The sequence below is a fragment of the Symphalangus syndactylus genome, chromosome 11 (genome assembly GCF_028878055.3).
Source record: "Symphalangus syndactylus isolate Jambi chromosome 11, NHGRI_mSymSyn1-v2.1_pri, whole genome shotgun sequence".
NCBI classification, from domain to species: domain Eukaryota; kingdom Metazoa; phylum Chordata; class Mammalia; order Primates; family Hylobatidae; genus Symphalangus; species Symphalangus syndactylus.
Window position 1 is genome coordinate 36,903,260 of NC_072433.2, and position 22,088 is coordinate 36,925,347.

The 22,088-nt window shown below is 54.8% G+C and overlaps 1 protein-coding gene across 4 annotated transcripts in view; it reads right to left on the reverse strand.

The window, feature by feature from the left end:
- The window catches only part of SLC12A3 (solute carrier family 12 member 3), a 48,212-nt gene that overhangs the window by 21,315 nt on the left and 4,809 nt on the right, over nt 1-22,088 (reverse strand). For 2 of the 4 annotated variants that reach the window (XM_055233131.2, XM_055233130.2), the window contains exons 4-20: nt 21,962-22,057; nt 21,565-21,704; nt 21,065-21,175; nt 19,315-19,426; nt 18,991-19,121; nt 13,673-13,757; nt 12,620-12,774; nt 12,196-12,303; nt 11,591-11,714; nt 9,375-9,476; nt 7,670-7,825; nt 6,510-6,609; nt 5,395-5,506; nt 4,876-5,016; nt 3,965-4,071; nt 1,957-2,039; nt 149-199 (exon numbers count right to left, since the gene is read on the reverse strand). In XM_055233131.2, coding sequence (XP_055089106.1) covers nt 149-199; nt 1,957-2,039; nt 3,965-4,071; nt 4,876-5,016; nt 5,395-5,506; nt 6,510-6,609; nt 7,670-7,825; nt 9,375-9,476; nt 11,591-11,714; nt 12,196-12,303; nt 12,620-12,774; nt 13,673-13,757; nt 18,991-19,121; nt 19,315-19,426; nt 21,065-21,175; nt 21,565-21,704; nt 21,962-22,057 — 1,914 coding nt within the window. Of the gene's footprint in view, nt 1-121; nt 200-1,956; nt 2,040-3,964; nt 4,072-4,875; nt 5,017-5,394; nt 5,507-6,509; nt 6,610-7,669; nt 7,826-9,374; nt 9,477-11,590; nt 11,715-12,195; nt 12,304-12,619; nt 12,775-13,672; nt 13,758-18,990; nt 19,122-19,314; nt 19,427-21,064; nt 21,176-21,564; nt 21,705-21,961; nt 22,058-22,088 lie in introns of all 4 variants that reach the window. The other 2 variants (XM_055233129.2, XM_055233128.2) reach the window with 1 other exon arrangement.

Below are 22,088 nucleotides of genomic sequence, written 5' to 3' on the forward strand. Positions count from 1 at the left end.
AGTTACTCAGGCACCACTGTCACAAGAAAAAAACACCTGTCCTCGACCAAGTTCCCAGGTGGCCCACCCCTAGCTGCCCCACAGGGCGAGAGTGCCCTGAGCTCTGAGTGGGAACACTGACAAGCGCCACAGACTGATGGCCTGGCACCTCTGGCACTGGCTTCCTTCCCGTCCTCCGCTGGGTCAAACACGGGGTTAACTGCAAAAGAAGAGGCAGCTTTGTTCACAGGCTCTCCTTGTCTGAGGGCATGGTGGGTTCCTCCTTGACAGGGCTCCCTTAATGCTAGGAAGAAAGTCCCGATGCCCCGCCTGGCCTCCATGGCCTTACTGCACCTGGCCCTGGCCTCCCTTTGACCTGCCTCCTGCCCGGCTCCTTACACTCCAGTCGCGCCTGGCCTCCTCTTGCCCCTCAAACAGGCCATGTTCATCCCCACCTTGGGCCGTGGTGGTGGGTGCACCCTGAGCTGGAACATACTTCCCCTAGCCCTGGCCTCCTCAGCAAAAGGCCCCCTCCTGAGGGAGGCCTTCCCTGGCCACTATGCCCGGCACCCGCTTTCTCCAGACACTCTCACGATCTGAAATGACTTATGGGTCCACTGGGAAGTGTCTGCTTTTCCCTCTGGAGTGTCAGCTTCTCAAGAGCAGAGGCTTTTTGGCTTTTGGTGTGCCTGTAACCCCAGCACCAAGAGCAGCGTTGGTCAGGAGTGGAGTTACTGCTCTGTAAATATTGGTGGCATAAATAGTTATTGACCAGCTGCCGTGTGCCAGGCATTCCCTCAGCAACGGCACAAATGAATGGACCCAGCCCCTGGCTGCAAGAGACACAGACTCCAAACTCCCAGCCTCTCCAGCACTGCCTCGCATTTGTTGCCATACACGTTATTGCTTTCACACCTCTAAATATTTCCTTTTTTTTTTTTTTTGAGACAGGGTCTTGCTCTGTCACCCAGGCTGGAGTGCAGTGGTGCAATCACGGCTCACTGCAGCCTCAAACTGGTGGGTTCAAGCGATCCTCCCACCTCAGCTTCCCAAGTAGCTGGAACTCTAGACACGTGCCACCACACCTGGTTAATTTTTTATTTTTAGTAGAGACGGGGTCTTGCTATGTTACCCAGGCTGGTCCTGAACTCCTAGACTCAAGCGATCCACCTGCCTCAGCCTCCCAAAGTGCTGGGATTACAGACATGAGCCACCACACCCATCCTCTCTAAATATTTCTAATTCAGAGTCTGCAGTCATATATGACTTTAAAACGCAAAACACATCCCTACTCAGTGGACCAAAATGCCCGGTTCCCATGGTCATTATGTATTTTCATATTCTGGCATCTTCCTGCAGGCATTTTCCTCTCCCCTCTTTCCTGGTTTTCTATTACATCCTTTTTTTTTTTTTTTTTTTTTTTTTTTTCATTTAGATGGAGTCTTGCTCTTGTCACCCAGGCTGGAATGCAATGGCACAATCTCGGCTCACTGCAACATCCACCTACCGGGTTCAAGTGATTCTCCTGCCTCAGCCTCCCAAGTAACTGAGATTATAGGTGTGCACCACCCCTACGCCCAGCTAATTTTTGTATTTTTAGTAGTGACAGGGTTTCACCATGTTGGCCAGGCTGGTCTTGAACTCCTGACCTCAGGTGATCCACCCGCCTTGGCCTCCCAAAGTGCTGGGATTACAGGCGTGAGCCACCATGTCCGGCCTATATTAGATCCTTTTGCCCCGACCCGATTGTGATTCGGGGAACTCTGAGTTCCAGTCCTGGCTCTGCCCTAGCTGGAAAGCATGACCTTGAACGCGTTGCTTTCTCTTTCTGGGAAACCTGGTGGGCTCTAAGGGACCATTAAGAGGTGACTTTCTGTGAGTCTGTAACCTTTTATTTCTTACTCATTTTTCCCTCTGCCATTTAAAAAAAAAAATGGGTTCTAGAACTTTCTGGGAGTGGGTGGGGCATGTACTCACTGTGTGCCTGCATCATCTTGGACACGTTGAGTCCCTCTCGCATCCTCATGACACACACGCCATAGTTGAAATCAAAGGCATCGCTGGAAAGAGAGGAGGAGAGGTACAGCTTCTCCCCCAGCTCCCACCGGGGAGGTGACCTGGCACCCAGGAGACCGGATGTCTAGAGTTGGCTCTGCCTCTTACCACGCCCTTTCTGTTCTCTGGGCCTCAGTTTCCCCATCTGTATCCTGTACAGGCAGAATTGGAGAGTACCCCAGGACTCCTCCAGCTCTACAGTCTGTGGCACCGTGGATCCTGCAGATCTGGTACTCAGGGGAACCAAGTCCACCCTGTCCTCCTGATACTTTTGGATAATCCCCCACAACTCTGCCCATGGAGGTGGGGATGGTAATTATTACCTCCATTCTATGGATGCAAAAACTGAGTTTTGGAGAGTAACTTGCCCATGATCACACAGCTAAGGGAGTGAGCAGCTGGGATTAGAATCACATGGCTGAGACTGGACCAAAGGACAGACATGCTCATGAGAGGAGCTTTACTCCTGCAATAGGCTGTCTATAAAGATGTCTGGAGGCCGGGCGCAGTGGCTCACGCCTGTAATCCCAGCACTTTGGGAGGTCAAGGCAGGCAGATCACCTGAGGTCAGGAGTTCGAGACCAGCCTGGCCAACATGGCAAAACCCCGTTTCTACTAAAAAGTACAAAAATTAGCCGGGTGTGGGGGTGGGCACCTGTAATCGCAGCTACTCGGGAGACTGAGGTGAGAGAATAGCTTGAACCTGGGAGGCAGAGGTTGTGGTGAGCCAAGATCACACCATTGCACTCCAGCCTGGGCAACAGAACGAGACTCTGTCTCAAAAATAAAAATAATAAAATAAAATTAAAAAATTAAAGATGTCTGGAAGACTCTTGTTCCAAAGGTGTATGTACTGCCTGATTGACATAGTGCCCAAGAGCCTGCCCATCACTGGGGTTTGGGCCAATGGGCTGCGCACTGCCCTCCCTGGGCTCCTTAGATCACATATCTCCAGGACAAGGACCTTTCAGGCCCTGCTTTTTGAAGGTTTGGAATGTTGGAGCTGGAGGGAGGCTGGAGATGAGGTGTTCTGTCAGTTGCTGCTGTAATTCTGTTAGCACCTGCTGAGAGGATTGCTCCGAGTCCTACAGCTGGTTAACAGCATACCTGCAAGCAGGTCTCAGGGCCCCAACCCTCAGCCTCATGTTGTTCAGTGATACCACACACAACAACATCAACACGGAAAAGCCACTCAGGGAGGCATCTCTGGACCTCACACAGCAAGCACTGATGAAGAGTTTGGAGTCAGCCCTGAAGTCCCCAGGGAGTTCCATCCTCAGGGCCTGGTTTCACTTCCCTGTTCAGGGGCACCGCCTCAGAGCTCTTGAGCTGGCTCCCTATGCACCTTCTGGAGCCCACAGGGAGGCATGAGGTTCTCACCTAAAAACTCACGTTTGCAGTTACTCTGAAAAATTAAAAGATCTGGCAACACTGGGCCCACATTTCTGCACGGGCACTAGAGCCCATTCTGCATGGACACGAGCCAAGTAGGAGCCACTCTCACTGGGTTGCCACAGTCTCCACTGCTCCCTATCACCCCATGCCTGGCCCACTTCACTCGTGGTGCTACCTGCCTGGCCCCGGCTGGCTTTGGTATCCGTGACTCATAGGTCAGAGACGGGCATCTTCCGCCTCAGCCTGTTTCTTCTTTAACTTTGAGCAAATGGACTCAACTTCTTTTTCAAAGATGGGGTCTTGCTCTTTTGCCTGGGCTGGAGTGCAGCAGTGCAATCTTCGCTCACTGCAGCCTCCAACTCCTGGGCCCAAGTGAGCTTCCTGCCTCAGCCTCCCAAGTAGCTGGGACTACAGATACCAGCCACTTTGCCCAGCAGGACTCAACTTTTTAAGCACCCACTACTTCTTTTCCACTTCTCAAGGCCCAATGGCCCAAATTAACAGATCCCAAGCCCCTTCCCCTCCCCCGACTCACTGGAGGATGCCAATGTAGTCTTCCACTGTGGCCGGGTGAGCCGACTGCCAGTTCTTTTTGAACCCGACCACCAGAATGTTGGGCTTCATTCTCCCAAGACCTGCGGCCTACCAGGGGATAGGGGTGAGATGGGGAACCCATCAGAGGGGCAGAGTTGGTGATCCACCTGGCCAGAGCCCCAACTTTCTTATGTCTCCAGATGTGCTGATTCTCAAAAAAAAAAAAAATATATATATATATATAAAATCTTAAAAATTTTTGTTTTGCACAAAACAAAACTTTATTGGGAGAAAGATGACTGATGGGAGGAAATATCTGAATTCCAGAATCCTCGATTCTAGTTCTCGCTTGGTCACCAACACCCTACATCCCTCCCAGGGCCCCCAAGAGTTAGAATTGGCCAAGGTGACACCAGCCCCCACAGGCTTCCAAGTCAGTTTCCCAGGTCCTCGGCATTCCAAGAAAGTGCCCAGAATCAGCACATCTGGAGACATAAGAAAGTTGGGGCTCTGGGCAGTCATGGTGGCTCATGCATGTAAACCCAGCACTCTTGGGGGCCAAGGCAGGTGGATCACCCAAGGTCAGGAATTTGAGACTAGCCTGGCCAACATGGTGAAACCCTGTCTCTACTAAAAACACAAAAAAATTAGCCGGGTGTGGTGGCAGGTGCCTGCAATCCCAGCTACTCGGGAGGCTGAGGCAGGAATCTGGGAGGCGGAGATTGTTGCAGTGAGCTGAGATTGCACCATTGCACTCCAGCCTGGGCAACTAGCAAAACAAGTCTCAAAAAAAAAAGCTGGGGCTCCTTTTGCACCAAAAGGGGCTTAAGCAAGGGGCCCCCAAGACTTTCTGCCTTCCAGGTTGTGCCACTGAGCCATAAGTCCTGCAGGGGAGCCCCCAGTCCATGGCACCTGCATGAGGATCTGGACGCCTCTGCGGAGGTCCTCAGCAATGACATCCAAGTAGAAGGCCTTGATCTTCCTCTTGTTCAGCCACTTGGTGTGCCCATCAGCGATGAGCTGGAGCTCAGGCATCCTCTGCTTGTGGGGTCCCTGTGGGTGGGAGGGGCAGGGGACATCACCTGCTGCCTTCACCCTCCAGCCTGAGATTCAGCCCCTCTCCTGCCCTGGAGGCTACCCCAGGGGCTTGGCAGCACCCACGGTGCCCTTTTCTTTTGCCCAGATAAGGGAAACACGAGGAGTGGGGGAGAAAGCGGGGAGGAAGGGAGAGGGAGGGAGCAGAAAAGAGTCAGGGCAGCTGGGGGAGAAGCCAACAAGAGGGGCCAGGAAGGGGAGAGAATGGGGTCCATGGGGGTTCCTGGCTGGGCGCCCCTTGCTCCGCATCCCCTCGGCCCCCACTCCGTGGGTGGACGTCACACCCAGGCGGCTCCCCCAGGAGTACTGCCCTGCACCCCTCCAGGGGCCACTCACGATGAGCACATGGCCACAGATCATCAGGCTGAGGTTCCGGGTGAAGGTGCCCACAAAGTCCACCAGGGCCGGGCGGAAGTTGGGGGGCCCCGTGAGCACCAGGCACTGGGGGCTGAGGAGGGAAGGGAAAAGGGCAGGAGCCATCAGGAGAGAGCCCACGGGGGTCTGGGTGCGAAAGGCACCTCCCAGGCTCCCCGAATGGCGGTGTGGCCACCAGCATGACCCTACATGCTTGGGGCCTTGGCTTCCCGCCTATAAATCCAGGTTGACTTTTGGGGCCCTTCCCGCTCTTTTGGTGACCTCCACACTAGTCTCCCTGGTCCTTCCTGCTCAGGCCACCAAATGCTACCCCCCATGCCTGTCCCCTGCCCTGCCTAGCCCAGCACGGTAGGGGAAAGAACCAAGTCTGGGAGTGAGGAAGCCCGTCACTTACAAACTCATCAGTTACCCAGGAAGGTGACTCAGCCTCTGCATCAAGAGGCAGCAGAGAGCAGTGGTCAAGGGCCACGACCTGAGTCAACTGGAGCCAGACTTAGTCGGCCACTCGCCAGCTGTGTGACCTGGGGCCAGTTACTTAACCTCTCTGTGCCTCAGTGTTCTTGTCCATGACTGGGTTAGTAATTTCCTGGACCTCAGCTGGTTCTTGTAGGGCTGTGTAAGGCACTTTGCAAGCGCCTGGCTCATAGTAAGCATGACATAAATAGATATTGCCAATAATTATTAGGATCTGGTGGGAAGAGGATGGCAGGTGCATAAACCTCCTCTACGAAGAGGGGAATCCACTTTGAAGGGTACCCAGGGGAGGTTCATCACCATTGGCTCCGAGGATACTGTGATGGGCGCTGCAGCAACAATCAGCTCGACAACAAAGCATGTTTCCACTGTGGAAACTGAGGCATGGAGATGCCCCTTGACTTGCTTGGTCCCCATCAGGATATGTCCACCCCTGTCTCGTGGTGGCTGGGTGGCTCCTCCACCTTTGTTCCCTCTCTGAGTGGAGGCTGCACACACCCTGGGTCTGCCTGGGTCAGGTGACAGGTCTAGGCTTGGAAACTCCCAGGGTGGAGCCATCACTGGCCCCAGGGTCCCATGTGGGTCCCAGCAGCTCTGCTCACCGGTAGTTCTTGATGTGGTCTTCCACCTCATTGAGGCCCACCGAATAGCTGAGGGCCAGGTTGTAGGAGCCAGCCTGTACCGAGGAGCCCCAATTTACCTCTGGGGGAGCAAGGGAGCAGCGGGGGTGAGAGCAGTGTTAGGAATCGCTAGAAGAAACCAGACACGTGGAGGGACAGAGGCAATGCCGGCTTTCTCTAGGCACCGGGCACCCGTGGGAGCAGGGCCACCTGGGATGGGCAGCCTGCAGGGTGGAGGCCTACGGACCGTGTGGCTGCACGTTGAAAAGTTACACATCAAGGCCAGGCACGGTGGCTCACACCTGTAATCCCAACACTTTGGGAGGCCGAGGTGGGTGAATCACCTGAGGTCAGGAGTTCGAGACCAGCCTGGCCAACATGGTGAAACCTTGTCTCTACTAAAAATACAAAAGTTAGCTGGGTGTGGTAGCATGCACCTGTAATCCCAGCTACTCAGGAGGCTGAGGCGGGAGAATTGCTTGAACCCGGGAGGCGGAGGTTGCAGTGAGCTGAGATTGTGCCGCTGCACTCCAGCCTGGGTGACAGAATGAGACTCTGCCCCCCAGTCCCCCTCAAAAAAGTTACACATCAAGCTCCACACGATATCCTCCTGCCTTGCCAAACCTTCATCCCATGGCCTAGAAGCCCAGGTTGAGACTTAGAATCCCAGGCTTTCTCAGAGTCCTGTTTCCTGCCCTCAGGTCGCTGCCACTCCAGGGTCCTTGCCTGCAGCCAAGTAGAGACTTTGCCTGGAGTCCAAGCTTTGTCTGCCTGCCATCCACACAGCCAGCCCTTGGCCACCCCTGAGGCCTAGGTGTGCACAGCAGCCTGCTGGCCCCTCTTTGGGACAGCCCTAGGGAAGAGGCCGAAGCAGGCCCTGGAAGCTCACTCAGGGTCCTTCGGACAGGGGATTCCAGGGTCCTGGGTACCCAGGGATGGCTTAGAAGTCGAGGCATAGGCCCTGAGTGGGGACATCCCTTGGGGTTCCTCGCCACATGGGGAAGGATAAAGAGGAGGGGCAGAGAGGGGCCCTGGACAGCACAGAGCCCGACTCAGGGCCCTCCAACCGGGGCAGAGGGCAGGGCCGCCTGCATGGCTACCCTGGGGGAGGAGGGCCGCGGCCCCGCAGCTGAGATGCACACCTGGCTTCTTGTAGATCACGTAGAGCAGGAGGAAGAGCACCACGCCGATGGCGATGAGGGCCGCCCACCAGGTGAGGAGGAACATGATGACCACGGAGATGACAGCCCCAAACAGCGCCGCCCACTTGTTGTAGTATTGGAATGAAGGTCTCCACCCTGGGCCAAGGGCACCAGTCAGCGGGCATGCCTGGCAGTCGTGCCTCTTTCTAGGCCAGAGCTGCTGGGCAGGGCCTGGTAGTAATGCCACAGTGCCCAGAGCTGGGATCCCAGCCTGTACCCACCAGCCATGAGCACCACCTACCCTGCCTCCTGGGGCTGGGTCTACAGGCTCTGGGGCAAACCACACGCCTGCCTCGGCTGGCATTTCACCAGGAGCATCCAGCTCTGGCCAAATACAGCCACAGGACATCCCATGTCAGCAACAGCACCAGCTCCCATGGCGCCAAGAGTGTGAGATGGAGGGGGAAGGACATGATTCTGCCTGGCTCCCCACCAGCAGGCCAGGCCAGGGCTGCCACTAGTGACAGCTGCCTCATGGTGCAACTCCAGGGCCATCACACACATTGGGGTCTATGTAAAAGGTGGCCTGGTAAAAGACAATGGCAATTTGGAGCTGGTTGGAAAAAGTCTTCCTCAGCCAGGCACGCCTGTAATCCCAGCACTTTGGGAGGCTGAGGCGGGCGGATCATGAGGTCAGGAGATCGAGACCATCCTGGCTAACACGCTGAAACCCCATCTCTACTAAAAATACAAAAAATTAGCTGGGCGTGGTGGCGGGCGCCTGTAATCCCAGCTACTGGGGAGGCTGAGGCAGGAGAACGGCATGAACCCGGGAGGCAGAGCTTGCAGTGAGCCGAGATCGTGCAACTGCACTGCAGCCTGGGCAACACAGCCAGACTCCGTCTCAAAAAAAAAAAAAAAAAGAAAGAAAAAGTCTTCCTCAAGATTCTTTATTGCCATCTGTCAGAAGTTTTCCATCATAAACATGCAAATGTATGAAATCTATGATATGAATGGTGCCTCCTAGAGTTATGCAGTGTGTAACCTGCAGCACTGTGTGTGACAGCCCTAGCTGTGACTTTGGGCAATTCTCTTTCTCTGAGGAATCAGGCTTCTGGTTCCTGTAAAACTGGGGAAGGAAAAGACTGGAAAACCCCTATAGATGGTAAACAATGTATGAATCCATGTAAAGTGCACACTGTCAGTGCGTGAGAAAGGAGAGCCGCTATTATTATTGTCATCATTATTATTACTATCATTTGAGATGGAGTCTTGCTCTGTCACCCAGGCTGGAGTGCGATGGCGTGATCTTGGCTCACTGTAACCTCCCCTTTCCCAGTTCAAGTGATTCTCCTGCCTCAGCCTCCCGAATAGCTTGGATTACGGGTGACCGCCACCACACCCGGCTAATTTTTGTATTTTTGTAGAGACAGGGTTTCACCATGTTGGCCGGGCTGGTCACAAACTCCTGACCTCAAGTGATCCACCCACCTCGGCCTCCAGAAAATGCTAGGATTACAGGCATGAGCCACTGCGCCCAGCCGAGAGCTGGTATTATTATATTAATGTTCCCTTTCAGTGGTTTTAAATTGAGAGGTGTCCTTGGGCTGCCGACCTCCACCCATGCCTCCCACTCCCCCTCCATGTCCCAGTTCCCCCTAACCCCTGGGTGCCTCCTCCTGAGCTGGGTGAAGGGATTGCTTACCAGGCGAGTTGGTGATGGAGGCGTGAAAGCAGCTGAAGTTGATGAGGGCATAGGAGCAGAGGAAGAAGTTGGAAATGATGGGGGCTATGGTGTTGAGCTCAGCTTCGGGGACCCAGGGAGAGAGAGGATAGCCTGTTGGGCAACTCTGCCAAGGACTGGTTTGGCACCCTCCTTCCCAGGGTGGGGGACCCCAGACAGGGCACCAAGGCTCAGTCAGTCTCAACCTTCTCATCTGTGAAATGGGTCCACCTCATCTGTGAGATGGGTCCATCCTTTTGTGAAGCTTAAAGGGATGGTGTCTTGTAAACTGTAAGTGCCCAGCTTTTAAGAAAGTGGGGGTCAGTGTGAGAGTAGAACACATCAGGCTATGGGATGACCAAGGGTAGTGGCTGTCACACTGTTTTGACCACAAGTTACAGCAAGATATACTTTTTTTTTTTTTTTTGAGACAGAGTCTCGCTCTGTCACCCAGGCTAGAGTGCAGTGGCGTGATCTCGGCTCACTGCAACTTCTGCCTCCTGGGCTCAAGCAATTCTCCTGCCTCAGCCTCCCTAGTAGCTTGGATTACAGGCGTACACCACCATACCTAGCTAATTTTTGTATTTTTAGTAGAAACAGGGTTTCACCATGTTGGCCAGGCTGGTCTCGAACTCCTGACCTCAAATGATCCGCCTGACTCAGCCTCCTAAAGTGCTGGGATTACAGGTGTGAGCCATTGTGCCCGGCCAGAAATACATTTTGCAATGTGGCCCAGGACACCTAAGGCTGTAACACAGCTCCACCCCACTGGTACCCCAGTGGTAACCCACCCAAGAACTGCTTCCTCTTCCCTGTCTCCCTGTTCCCCTCCCCTGCTACTGCCCCCAGCACCCCAGATAAACTTTTACATATGAATCCTTGTCTCAGGGCCTGCTTCTGGGGATCCCAAAACAGGATGTGCACCAATGTGCCAGGTCCTCTGTCCGTGATTTCATGTAATCACCTAAGAACCCTGCCTGGAGCATCTGAGATCATGGTCCTCAGTCTGAAGTCAAGTCAGACCCACCCAGATGAAAGGACATTGAATCTGAATCAGGGTACATTGCAGGGAAATGTGTTTCTGGGCCCCAGTGAGCAGGAAGCAGAGATGGGGCCGGGGAACATCAAGTCTGACCAGACTTTTCCATCCCTGCCACCTCTTCATGTGGTCCAGGACCCAGTAGTGCCCGGTGTCTGGAAAGCTTACCTTGGGTAATAGTGACTAGGCTATCAGGGCAAATCTCATGGACTGTGATGCCAGCCTGAACAGCATGGGTTCACTGTTGGCAGGAGGGTGCCCACGAGCCCAGGGAGGCTGGCCAGTAATCCACCCCCACCCCACTCCTGCATAGGGAGCAGGGGCCAGGGGACATCATGTTGCAGCATGGCCACCTCTCTCCTCGTGAGTTCTGCCTCCATGGCTAAGTAAATTAGGCAAGTGTCGGGCGTGTGCACATGTGAGCATGTGTGCATATGTGAGTGCGTGTGCATATATGAATGCATGTAGGTCTTCCTGCACACGTGGTCACTTCCTGCCCATCTGAGACACACCTGTTAGGCACTATCGCTCCCATTCTGCAGATGAGAAAAATGAGGCTCAGAGAGGTGAAGTAACTTGTCTAAGGTCACACAGCTGGCACATGGCAAAGCCTGGATAGGAAGTTGATCTAATGAACAGATTACCTGGGCTCTTTTCTCTTAAGACATCTACCACCTTGAAGCCCAAGGAGTCTAGAAGCCCTAGGCCTGAGGAACTGGGTTTGTCTAGTTTATATACCTATGAGGATACTGACCAGCCATTGGTATCCCATCCCAAGGAGGGACCAGTCAGCTTGTCCCATGCTCCAAAGGTGTTCTGGGGTTCATTTAGGCCTGGGGAGGGGGATGCTAGCTGCCAGGACACATGAATGCAGACCAGGGGACCAGGTGGGTTCTCTTCTAACAAAGCAGAAGGCTCTGCTGCCTGACATGGTTTGGGAGCCACCCTGCCTGGAGGTAGGAAGGGGAAGGATCACATGGCCCCCCGATGTCTCCTCCCAGGTGGGGCCTCACCCCTCAAGACTTAGCCTCTGAGTGCCCACTAACTGTCGGGCCCGGCAGGGAGATGAGGAGGCAGGAGAAGAGCCCGGCCCCCAAGACCCTCATGGCCGGCCAGGGGAACAGGAGGCCAGGCCCTGTGAGCCCTGGCAGAGCCTTACCGATGATGATGAAGGCCACAGCGATGGCGTAGGCCAGCAGGTAGCCACGCACGGGCTCCTTGTTCTTGCCGTAGCCTTTGCCGAAGAAGCCGATCAGTGGGTACAGCTGGTCCTCACAAAGGCACTGCAGCACCAGATGCCGCACTCACCCCCAGGCTGGGATCTGCCACTTCCCCTCCCCTGGGGCCACCTGAGCTCCAGCCCCGACTCAGTGCCCTCTGTGACCTCCCCAACCTGGGTCCTGGTGTCTGTTTCTACTAAACAGGGATGATCACCCCCCTTCACCCTCCCTGCCCTACCATAAAGACAGTAAAAGAGCATGACTGGGGGGTCGATGGCTTCGGGTAGAGCTTGAATGGTGGAGTTGCAGACAGGATGCAGGTGGCACAGGTGGGAGTTTGGGGTGGGGACTGCAGGTGTTCGTCAAGTCGGAGGGGGCTGCTTCCTTCAAGAGTTGGCTGATAGCTCCTTTTCCCTTCTGGCTAGACACCCCACTCTAATGACACCTTCAGGTGTTTGTAGCAGTCACCCAGGGACCTGCCCTATTGTGCCTCTAGCCCAGGCTCCCCACCCCCTGTCATCTCAACCCCGTTCTGCGGCCTCACCTGGAAGACTTTGGCAGCAGAGACAAGGCAGGCCAGGGCGGAGGAGAGGGTGGCCCCGAAGATGCCAGCCGTGATCAGGGGCGCAAAGCCTGACACCATGCTCATGGTCTGTGGGGATTTGGGGCTCAGGGACTCCACGGTGGGGGCTCAGCCAGGAGCCCCCATCTGTGGCACCTCATTCCCTACTGCGGGCAGGGGCTGGGTCCTGAGCTTCCATCTGAGTCCACGACCCACCCCTGGAGATCCCATTGTCCACCCACAGGTCGGGACTGGACAGACCTGGGCTCTGAACCCCTCTCTCCTAAGCCTAGGGCCCAACCCCCAAAACTATGTCCCCCCCCCACAAACTTCCAGGCCTGCAAGGGGCCCTGCAGCCTCCACCCAGCCCCCACTGCGTCTGGTGGGTCAGCCCTCCTGGCGGTACCTGGTAATAGTTGATGAGGCCGTAGTGGCAGCTGTGCTGCTGGGTGCACTCGGTGAAGTTCCAGCCATAGTTGCAGGCCAGCCCCTCGCAGGCACCCCAGCCGGGGCTCACCGTGTCATTCAGGACCCCAGAAGCATCACGCACCACGCAGGAGCCTGAGAGGAGGAAGGAGAGCATGGGGAGGTCTCCCTTCCCTCCTTATTCTGTCCTCTTCCAGCCCCACCTCTGCAGAGGGCGAGGTGCTGCCGATGATGGGCAGCTGTCCCTTCATTATGCAATGATGATGACAATGGAGGTGTGCCCGGAGCCATGCTAAGTACTTTACAACAACCTACGAGCAGGCTGACTATTATTTTTGTTGTCGTTGCCATTTTACAGAGGCGCAGAGAGCTTAAGTGACCAAGATCACAATGTCCTCCTTAGATCGGAGACCTGGATCTCAAGCCTCAAGTGGCTGTGAGCTGGACCAACTCCCTTGGCCATTTGTGAACAGCTTGCCTCAAACGGGGCCACTGCAGGGAAGTGCACCTGTGAGGATCTCAGTTCAAGGCAGGTGTTAACAGGCCAGGCCTGGGCTCAAAGCCCAGCTCCACCATTCAGTGGCTGTGTGACCCTGGGCAGGTCACTTAACGTCTCTGAGCCCCCATTTTCTCCTTGGTGAAATAGGGAAAATGACAGTGATAGGACTGGAATGCAAAGGGCGGGGCACCTGGGAAGTCAGTTGCTGGTATCCTCGTCATCATCATCATCACTCCTAGATTTGTCCTGTAGGATTTTCACACTCATGAATCTGGGCCTTCAAGGGACCCAAGGAGCCTGGTCTGACCCCGCCACGCCCACTGCCATGAAGATGCTCTGATCAGTGCCAAGATACCCCAGAGATAGGTTCAAGGCTTCACATCCTGAGGCCGCCACACCCTCCCAGCCCAGCTCTCCCTGTTGTTAGAGAGTCGAACGCCACCCTCTGATCCCCTCCAGTGGTTGGGGTTTTGGGACACTGCAGGGTGGAAGCCAGGTCCCTCCTCTTCCTGACCGGCTGGGCCGGCCACTTACCAATCGTGGCTGAGATGGCCAGGTAGGAAATGGTCGTCCAGAAAATGGCCATGAGGGTGCCCTTGGGGATGGCTACAGCAGGGTCCTGCAGGAGGGAGGGAGAGAGGGAGGGCATTAGGCAGTCCCTGGGCCGCCTTCCGGGCCTGTCCTCCTTGTCTAAGGCTGAGTCTGGGGGCAGCAACCTCTGACCTTGGCCCCTCAGAGCCCCCGTTCCAGCACAGAGAGGAAGGAGCCTCATGACTAAGGACCCCCAGAGAGGGATGAACACAACCAAGACCACGGGGCGGATACTCCACCCAAGGCCCTGGGAGATGGAGGCAGAGAGAAGAAATTCAACAGCTCCACGCCTGGGCCACAAAGGGCACTTGGCCAGGGCTTGCTTTGAGGGTGGTGAGGACAGGGGCAGGGTGGTGAGCTCTGGAGTCGGCCTGCCTGGGTTCAGTTCCAGGCGGCCAGCTGGGCAGGGGGCTGTGTTCCCACACCCCGGCCCCTCATCTGGCAGGGATGTTGGTGAAATAAACTAATACACACTGACATCCCAGATCAGGACTCCCCTCCCCGCCAGCCCTCACGGTATGTTCAATCATTATGCACCAATTGATTTGTCTGGTTCCTCAACCATAAATAGGATACACCCCAAACTTTCTCCTTCCATTCTGAGAAATAAATCTCTGCTCGTATTTTCTTTCTTTCTTTTTTTTTTATTTTTTATTTTTATTTTTATTTTTTGAGACAGAGTCTTGCTCTGTCACCCAGGTTGGAGTGCGGTGGCACGATCTTGGCTCACTGCAACCTCCACCTTCTGGGTTCAAGCGATTCTCCTGCCTTAGCCTCCCAAGTAGCTGGGACTACAGGCATGTATCACCACTATAGGCGCCCTAATTTTTGTATTTTTAGGAGAGAAAGGGTTTCACCATGATGGCCAGGCTGGTCTTGAACTCCTGACCTCAAGTGATCCACCCACCTCGGGCTCCCAAAGTGTTGGGATTACAGGCGTGAGCCGCCGCGCCTGGCCGCTCGTATTTTCTTAACAGTGATAACAAGCCTCCACGAACACAGCGTGTGTTCCACTCTTCTAGGCACTTTCTCAAATGTAATTTCCTGAGAAGTGGCCTGGGCACCCCTGCTCAGCTGGTGGGGAAGCTGAGTGCAGAGAGCTGTGAGGAGGACCCAGCTCTGGGCCTGACCACACCAAGGTCCACAGCCTCGGGCTCCAAGGACTAATCCTGGGTGCAGCAACACAGGCTGGGATTTTTACAGTAAGTTCAAGACCTGCTCACCCTCCAGACACAGACCGCAACCTGGAGGCAAAAGCCAGGCCTGCCACGGGAAGTCAATTTATAAACACCCCCCCAGCCTTCCCTGGGCTGTTTTGCTCACCATCCAGTTAGCAGATGGCACCACAGATTAGGAGCAAGTCGAAGTGTGTCAGGGGGCTGCTAGGAGGAGGTGGGAGGGAGGATGTAGCAGGCCTGAGAAAAATGGGAACAGAGATGTAGAGCTGGAGTCCCTGGAGCCCAGGTCTGCTGGGATCTCCAAGCCTTGACCAAGTGCTCTCTGTGACCCAGACGTGGAGCTGTTGAATTTCTTCTCTCTGCCTCGGTCTCCCAGGGCTTTGGGTGGAGTCTTCACCCCAGGGCTCTGCGGGGCCCCTGCAGGCATAGACTTGCCAGCCCTGCCCGGCAAACCTGTTTGACTCAACTGGGCCATGCACATGGGGTCCCCAGCCCCAAAGCCAACAGAACACGCCAGCCTCCCACCCTGCCTCTAGTGGATTGAATAGTGTCCCCCAAAATTCACATCCACCCAGAACCTCAGAATGTGGCCTTATTTGGAAACAGGGTCTTTGCAGGTGCAGTTAGTAAAGATGAGGTCATACCGGATTAGGGTGGGCCCCAAATGCAGTGACTGGTGTCCTTACAAGGAAAGGACCCACAGATGAAAGAAGGCCACATGAGACAGAGACAGAGACTGGAGTGATGCAGTTGCCAGCCAAGGAAAGCCACTGTCAGCAGCCACCAGAAATTAGGAAGAGGCAAGGCAAGATTCTCCCCTGGGTTTTCAGGGGGAGCTTGGTCCTGCTGACACCTGGATCCCGGAATTTTAGCCTCCTGAACTGGGAGGGAATATAGGTCTGTGTTTAAGCCACCCAATTTGTGGTGAAAACACAAATATGCCACCCATCAACCCCCATCCTGCCTCCTGCATCTAGATCTGAGATCTCAGCCCCTGGACGTGCTGGGAAGAGGCAGGCAGAGAAGAGGTGAGCTGGGTAGAGGTGGGCTGAGATGTGGAGCTGGATGTGCCTAACTCTGAGAATGTTGCCTGGGGATTTAACAAAGTTAGGCACATCCAGGTCCACATCTCAGCCCACCTCTTCCCTGCTCTGTGCACTGGGAGAAGCCCCTTAACATCCCTGAGCCTCAGTTTCCCCATCTGTGGAATCAGAAAATAACTTGGCAGGTGACAAGTGCCCATAAATGTGAGCTATTGGGGTGGGGGCAGGATTCTGCACAGGGGCATGCCCTGAGGCAGCACAAAACGTATTTGTTAGATGATGAAATTGTGATGTAGTTGAGGCCTCTCTGTTTTAGAAATTGGCATTCCGGCTCCTCTGCCACCTGTGTAGTCCTGGGCAGGCCCCTGAACCTCTCTGACCTTGCCTTGCTTGTCTATATCATGGTAAAAATGACAATGATGACAAGAAGCTCTTAGCTCCTGCTCTGACCCAGGCACTATTCTAAGCACTTTACATGAATTAGCACATGGAATCCTCCCCACCACCCTGGAAGGCAGGGGCTGTACTCGTCCCATTTTAGAATTGGGGAAGCTGAGGCCCAGAGAGTTGTAAAGGGACTTGCCCAAAATGTCGCAATGAGGGCTCCACAAACAGTGGCTCTGCTGCTGAGGATGCTGTCCCACAGGATGGGTGCAGGCCATCCAAGAGCCCCTTAAAGCTTGAGGGCATTTAGGACACAGTGCAGGCGCGCGGGCCTCACCCAGCTTCGAGACAGCTGACGCCTGCTGGTTTGTAACCTAAAAAGCTTGATGGGGCATCGAGATAAATTCCCAGGCAACGATCTAATGAGGCTTCATGGAATCCAGGCTGTCTGAGCACAGGCCCAACCTCTGCAGGACCTCAGGGCAGGCAGACCAGGCCTCTGCTGGCCATTCCCCAGACAAAGGAGAGGAGCCAAACCAACGGCTGTTCTCCAATTTCCAGGCCCTGCCCAACACTGCCTGGTGCACAGCTGGTTAAAGCCAGGCTGGCTTCATAGTCGACTCCATGTGCAGTCCTTTTTTTTGGGGGGTGGTGGTTTGAGACAGAGTTCCGCTCTGTCACCCAGGCTGGAGTGTAGTGGTGCGATCTTGGCTCACTGCAACCTCTGCCTCCCAGGTTCTAGCAATTCTCCTGCCTCAGCCTCCCGAGTAGCTGGAATTACAGGAGCCCACCACCACACCCGGCTAATTTTTATGTTTTTAGTGGAGACTGAAACATAGTTTCATCATGTTGGCCAGGCTGGTCTCGAACTCCTGACCTCAAGTGATCCACCTGCTCTGGCCTCCCAAAGTGCTGGGATTACAGGCATGAGCCACTGTGCCTGGCTCAATGCACAGCTCTTAATTTGCTTAAGAAAATGTGTCAAGGAGCGCCTTCCAAATAAGACTGGAGGTTTGGGGTAGGGGTTAGCTGTGATTTCCAGCAGGGGGTAGCTCCCCATTCATCACCCCCCCTTGCCTGCCACCTCCTTTGACCAAACGCTTCACCAGCTTCTCACCTTTCAAAGCCCAGCTCTGGCACCTCTTGCACCCAGAAATTCTGCTGGAACCCCTGCCAACATTAGTCTCTCCTCCTCCCTGATGGTACAACACTTGTGCTACTGCTCAAACACTGCATTTCACCATGATTCAGTCAACAAACATGTACAGAGCACTTAGTATGTGCCAGGCTCTGAGCTGGGAGGGAATAGGGAGATAGAGGCAAGTCTCCGTTCTCCAGATGCCGGGGTAACAGATATGCATTTGGCCCAACATCATTATGCTGGGGAACCATGACTCCGATGGAAGGGCTGGAGAGATGATAGTTGAAGGAGGTATTTGAAAGAGAAACAGGCCAGGAGCAGGGGCTCACTCCTGTAATCCCAGCACTTTGGGAAGACAAATCAGGTGGATCACTTGAGGTCAGGAGATCGAGACCAGCCTGGCCAACATAGCAAAACCCTGCCTCTACTAAAAATACAAAAATTAGTCAGGTGTGGTGGCAGGTGCCTATAGTCTCAACTACTCTGGAGGTTGAAGCATGAGAATCACTTGAACCTGGGAGGTGGAGGTTGCAGTGAGCTGAGATCGTGCCACTGCACTCCAGCCTTCCAGCCTGGGTGACAGAGCGAGACTTCATCTCAAAAGAAAAAATAAAAAATAAAAAAAAAAAAAAAAGAGGCTAGGCATGGTGTCTCACCCCTATAATCCCAGCACTTTGGGAGGCCCAGGCAAGTGGATCACCTGAGGTCAGGAGTTTGAGACCAGCCTGGCCAACATAGCAAAACCCCGTCTCTACTAAAAAATACAAATATTAACTGGGCGTGGTGGCAAGCACCTGTAATCCCAGCTACTCAGGAGGCTGAGGCAGGAGAGGCGGAGGTTGCAGTGAGCCAAGATAGTGCCATTGCACTCCAGCCTGGGCAACAAGAGCAAAACTCCATCTCAAAAAAAAAAAGAAAGAAAGAAAGAGAAACAGAACAGACTTTCAGGGTAAAAAAGCAAGCGTATGGAGTTGCAGGTAGAGAGCGCAGCACAGGCAAAGGCATGGAGGAGGGACAAGGTAACATGGGCAAAGCAGTAGAGCCTCGGGGCTGGAGCAGGCTCATGGAAAGGGTGGCACTGGTCAGGGATGAGGCTAGACAGGCAGGAGGGAGCCTTGAATGCCAAGCCAAGAAGCCTGCCTGCAGCAAGGCAGTGGGGAGACCTGGGAGGATGTCAGCCCAGCAAAGATGTGCATGATCAAGGCTGAGCTCTTAAGGTCACAGCTGGGCCAGTCTTCCCCTAAGGCTGAGAGTTCTGGGAACTAGGGAGGAACCTAGCCATTCTGTGGTATCCCTCAAGCCTAGAATGCAGCTGGTCTTCATAAACAACCTCAGAATGGAATGGAATCAGTTGGATTGGGTTGAACTGAGCTGAGTTGGACTGGACTGGACTTTAGAAGCCCTGCCTCCCAGGCCTCAGTGCCCAGCAGCAGATGCCAGTAGAGCAGGGAGCAGGATTCTGCTCACAGCCCCTGTGTGGTGCCAGGACAGAGGAGAGACAAGTATTCTGCTCACCTTGAGGTCACCGGATATGTTGGCCCCTGCCAGGATGCCTGTGGCCGAGGGGAAGAAGATGGAGAACATTCCGAAGAAGGTGCCATCTGGACCCCGCCAGTCAGGCACCAAGTTCTGGACAAAAATGTCCGCTGGAAAAGCAAGGCCTGATGAGTAAGGCTCACCTGGAGGGCTTGACCCCCCTCTCTGGGACCCACTGGGCAGGCAGCCCCTGACCATGGGATTGGGTAATCTCATCCTCCCAGTGTCCACAGAATGGGCCAGATTCCTGAGTAGAGAGTCCCTGTCCCCAGAGCCATGGTCAGGGCCTCGATCAGCACATACCCCGGTAGCTGAAGAAGCCTTTGGAGGCCTTGTCCTCAGATGGGGGGATCAGCGTCCCCACTAAATAGTTGGCAAAGGAGACCATGATGACAAGGAAGAACAGCACCTGGGCCTGTCGGGGGGTGAAGGACCCTAGAGGTCAGATAATCTGGTTCTACCTCTCTGGGTAGCCCCACCAGAAATGATTTGCCCAGGGCCCGTTTCTCCATTATTCACTCACTCATTCATTCAACACCCATTATACAGCAGGATCTGTTCGAGGAGTTGGGAATACAGCAGTGAACAAGACTGCCAAAGCCTCTTGTCTTGGCTGATAAATAAGGAGGATGAATTTAAAGTAAGAAGAGGTTTGGGAGGCCGAGGTGGGCAGATCACCTGAGGTCAGGAGTTTGAGACCAGCCTGGCCAACATGGGGAAACCCTGTCTCTACTAAAAATACAGGCCGGAAACAGTGGCTCAAGCCTGTAATCTCAGCACTTTGGGAGACCGAGGCGGGAGGATCACCTGAGGTCAGGAGTTCGAGATCAGCCTGGCCAACACGGTGAAACCCCATCTATACTAAAAATACAAAAATTAGCCAGGCATGGTGGTGGGTGTCTGTAATCCCAGCTACTTGGGAGGCTGAAGCAGGAGAATCGCTTGAGACCAGGAGGCAGAGGTTGCAGTGAGCCGAGATCACGCCTCTGCACCCCAGCCTAGGTGACAGAACGAGACTCCATCTCAAAAATAAATAAATAAACAAACAAATAAAGAAAGAAAGAAAGAACAGGGAGTGTGATGGGGACTGGGTGGAGCTCATTTAGCAGGATGACCTTGGAAGGTGTCATCAGAGAGAAGGTGTTTAGCAGACACCTTAAGTGGGAGAACGAACAAGCCAGAGAACTGTCCAGGGAATTCAGCTCAGGGCATCCGAGGAAGAGTGAGGAGGCCACCCTCTGACAGCTGCAGGTCAGAGAATGCGGGGAGAGGACAGGCTGCAGGGGCCAGGTCCTTCCCTGCCTGTAGGGCCTGTCCGGCTGAGTCTGCCAGCAGGATCCATGATTCAGTTGAAGGCCACACCTCCCCAGGCTCCCTTGCAGCCGTGCGTGACAGCCATAGTGCAACTTCCGGATAGTGCCATAAAGAGAAAGAGAAAAGGGAATTCCCTCCCTTTCATTTCCCCCTTCTTTGCTTTCCCTCTGACTGGAGGGGATGGGGGCACAGTGGACCAGGTGGACAAAGGCCATGGCGCAGGGATGGAGGGGGCACAAGACGGAAGGGGTCTGGGTGCCCGACCCCCTGGAGCCACCATGCCTACCCTGGGCCATGTGGACCTAGGTTGTCACACAAAAGAGATACAAAGCAGCAGGGCACGGTGGCTCACACCTGTAATCCCAACACTTTGGGAGGCCAAGGCAGGCAGATCACTTGAGGTCAGGAGTTTGAGACCAGCCTGACCAACATGATGAAAACCCGTCTCTACAAACAATAAAAAAATTAGCCAGGTGTGGTGGTAGGTGACTGTAATCCCAGCTACTCAGGAGGCTGAGGCAGGAGAATCACTTGAACCCAGGAGGCGGAGGTTGCAGTGAGCCGAGCTGGTACCATTGCACTCCAGCATGGACATCGAGCAAGATTCTGTCTCAAAAAAAAAAAAAGAGAGAAAAGAAAAGAAAAAGAAAAGGCAGAGGACCAGGGAGGGCCCAGGCCTGGCGACCCTTGCTTCTCCACGTGACCACCTCCACGTCCCCCTCCTCCATGGCCTCCTCACCTTGGACTCCCACTCCATGCCGGCCAGGGAGATGGCCAGCAGCACAGTGACCGAGACCACGCCGATGATGCGGATGTCGTTAATGGGGTCCACAATGGGTGCCCCATACTCCTGGGGAGGGAAAATGGGTCAGGCTGCAAGCCACCCTCTGAACTCCCCATCCCCCAGACTCTGCCCACCTAGGAGGCACCTCCTGTGGGGTGCACTCCGCTAGGACGATGTTAACTCAAGCACCACCGCTGCCATCGAGTCCCCAAAGCAGCTGCTGCATGGGCCTGGACAGTGTGGCCCTAAAGGCCACACACACCCCCAAAGGGGACTTGTGGGAAAGGAATGGCCTTTATTTGATGAGATTGGCACTCTCACCCACAGTGATCAGGCTGTGATTCCTGATGGGTGAAGTCAGGCAGAGCAGCAGGAGGGCCCAGCCCAGATGGGGCGGAGGAGAGTGCAGTGGGCTGCCCAGATCCCTCTACCCAGGGTCCAGCCCCCAGCCTCACCTGGAGCAGGTCCCGCACAGTCTCTGCAAAGCCCACAGTGTGCATGGCCACACCCACGGCATTGGCGAAAGCGAAAATGAGGCCGATGGAGCCCCCAAGCTCTGGGCCCAGACTCCGGGAGATGAGGAAGTAGGTGCCACCTATCAGGGCAGAGTCGGGAACCATGAAACCAGATGAGTCGGTTGGCTGGGGTGGACTCAGAGCAAGCAGAGGCCACAGGACCCACGGGGCAGGAGATAGCTGAGGCCATCTCATGGTGTAGACAGCCTGCCTAGAGCCCTCTCCTGGAACCACAGGAGTGGCTGGGTGTCCCATTGGGTTGGGGAAGTTGGGAGTTCTGTTCCCAGGATTAGGAGCCCACGAGAGGAGGGCCTTGGTGGGAAGGGGGATGGCCCACCTGACTTGACCTTGCCATTGGTGGAGATGGCCGAGATGGAGAGGCCTGTGATGGAGGTCACCGTGACCGACAGCAGGATGATGATCCAGGTCAGGACTGCAGGGGGCACCCAAAGCTTAGGCAGGGC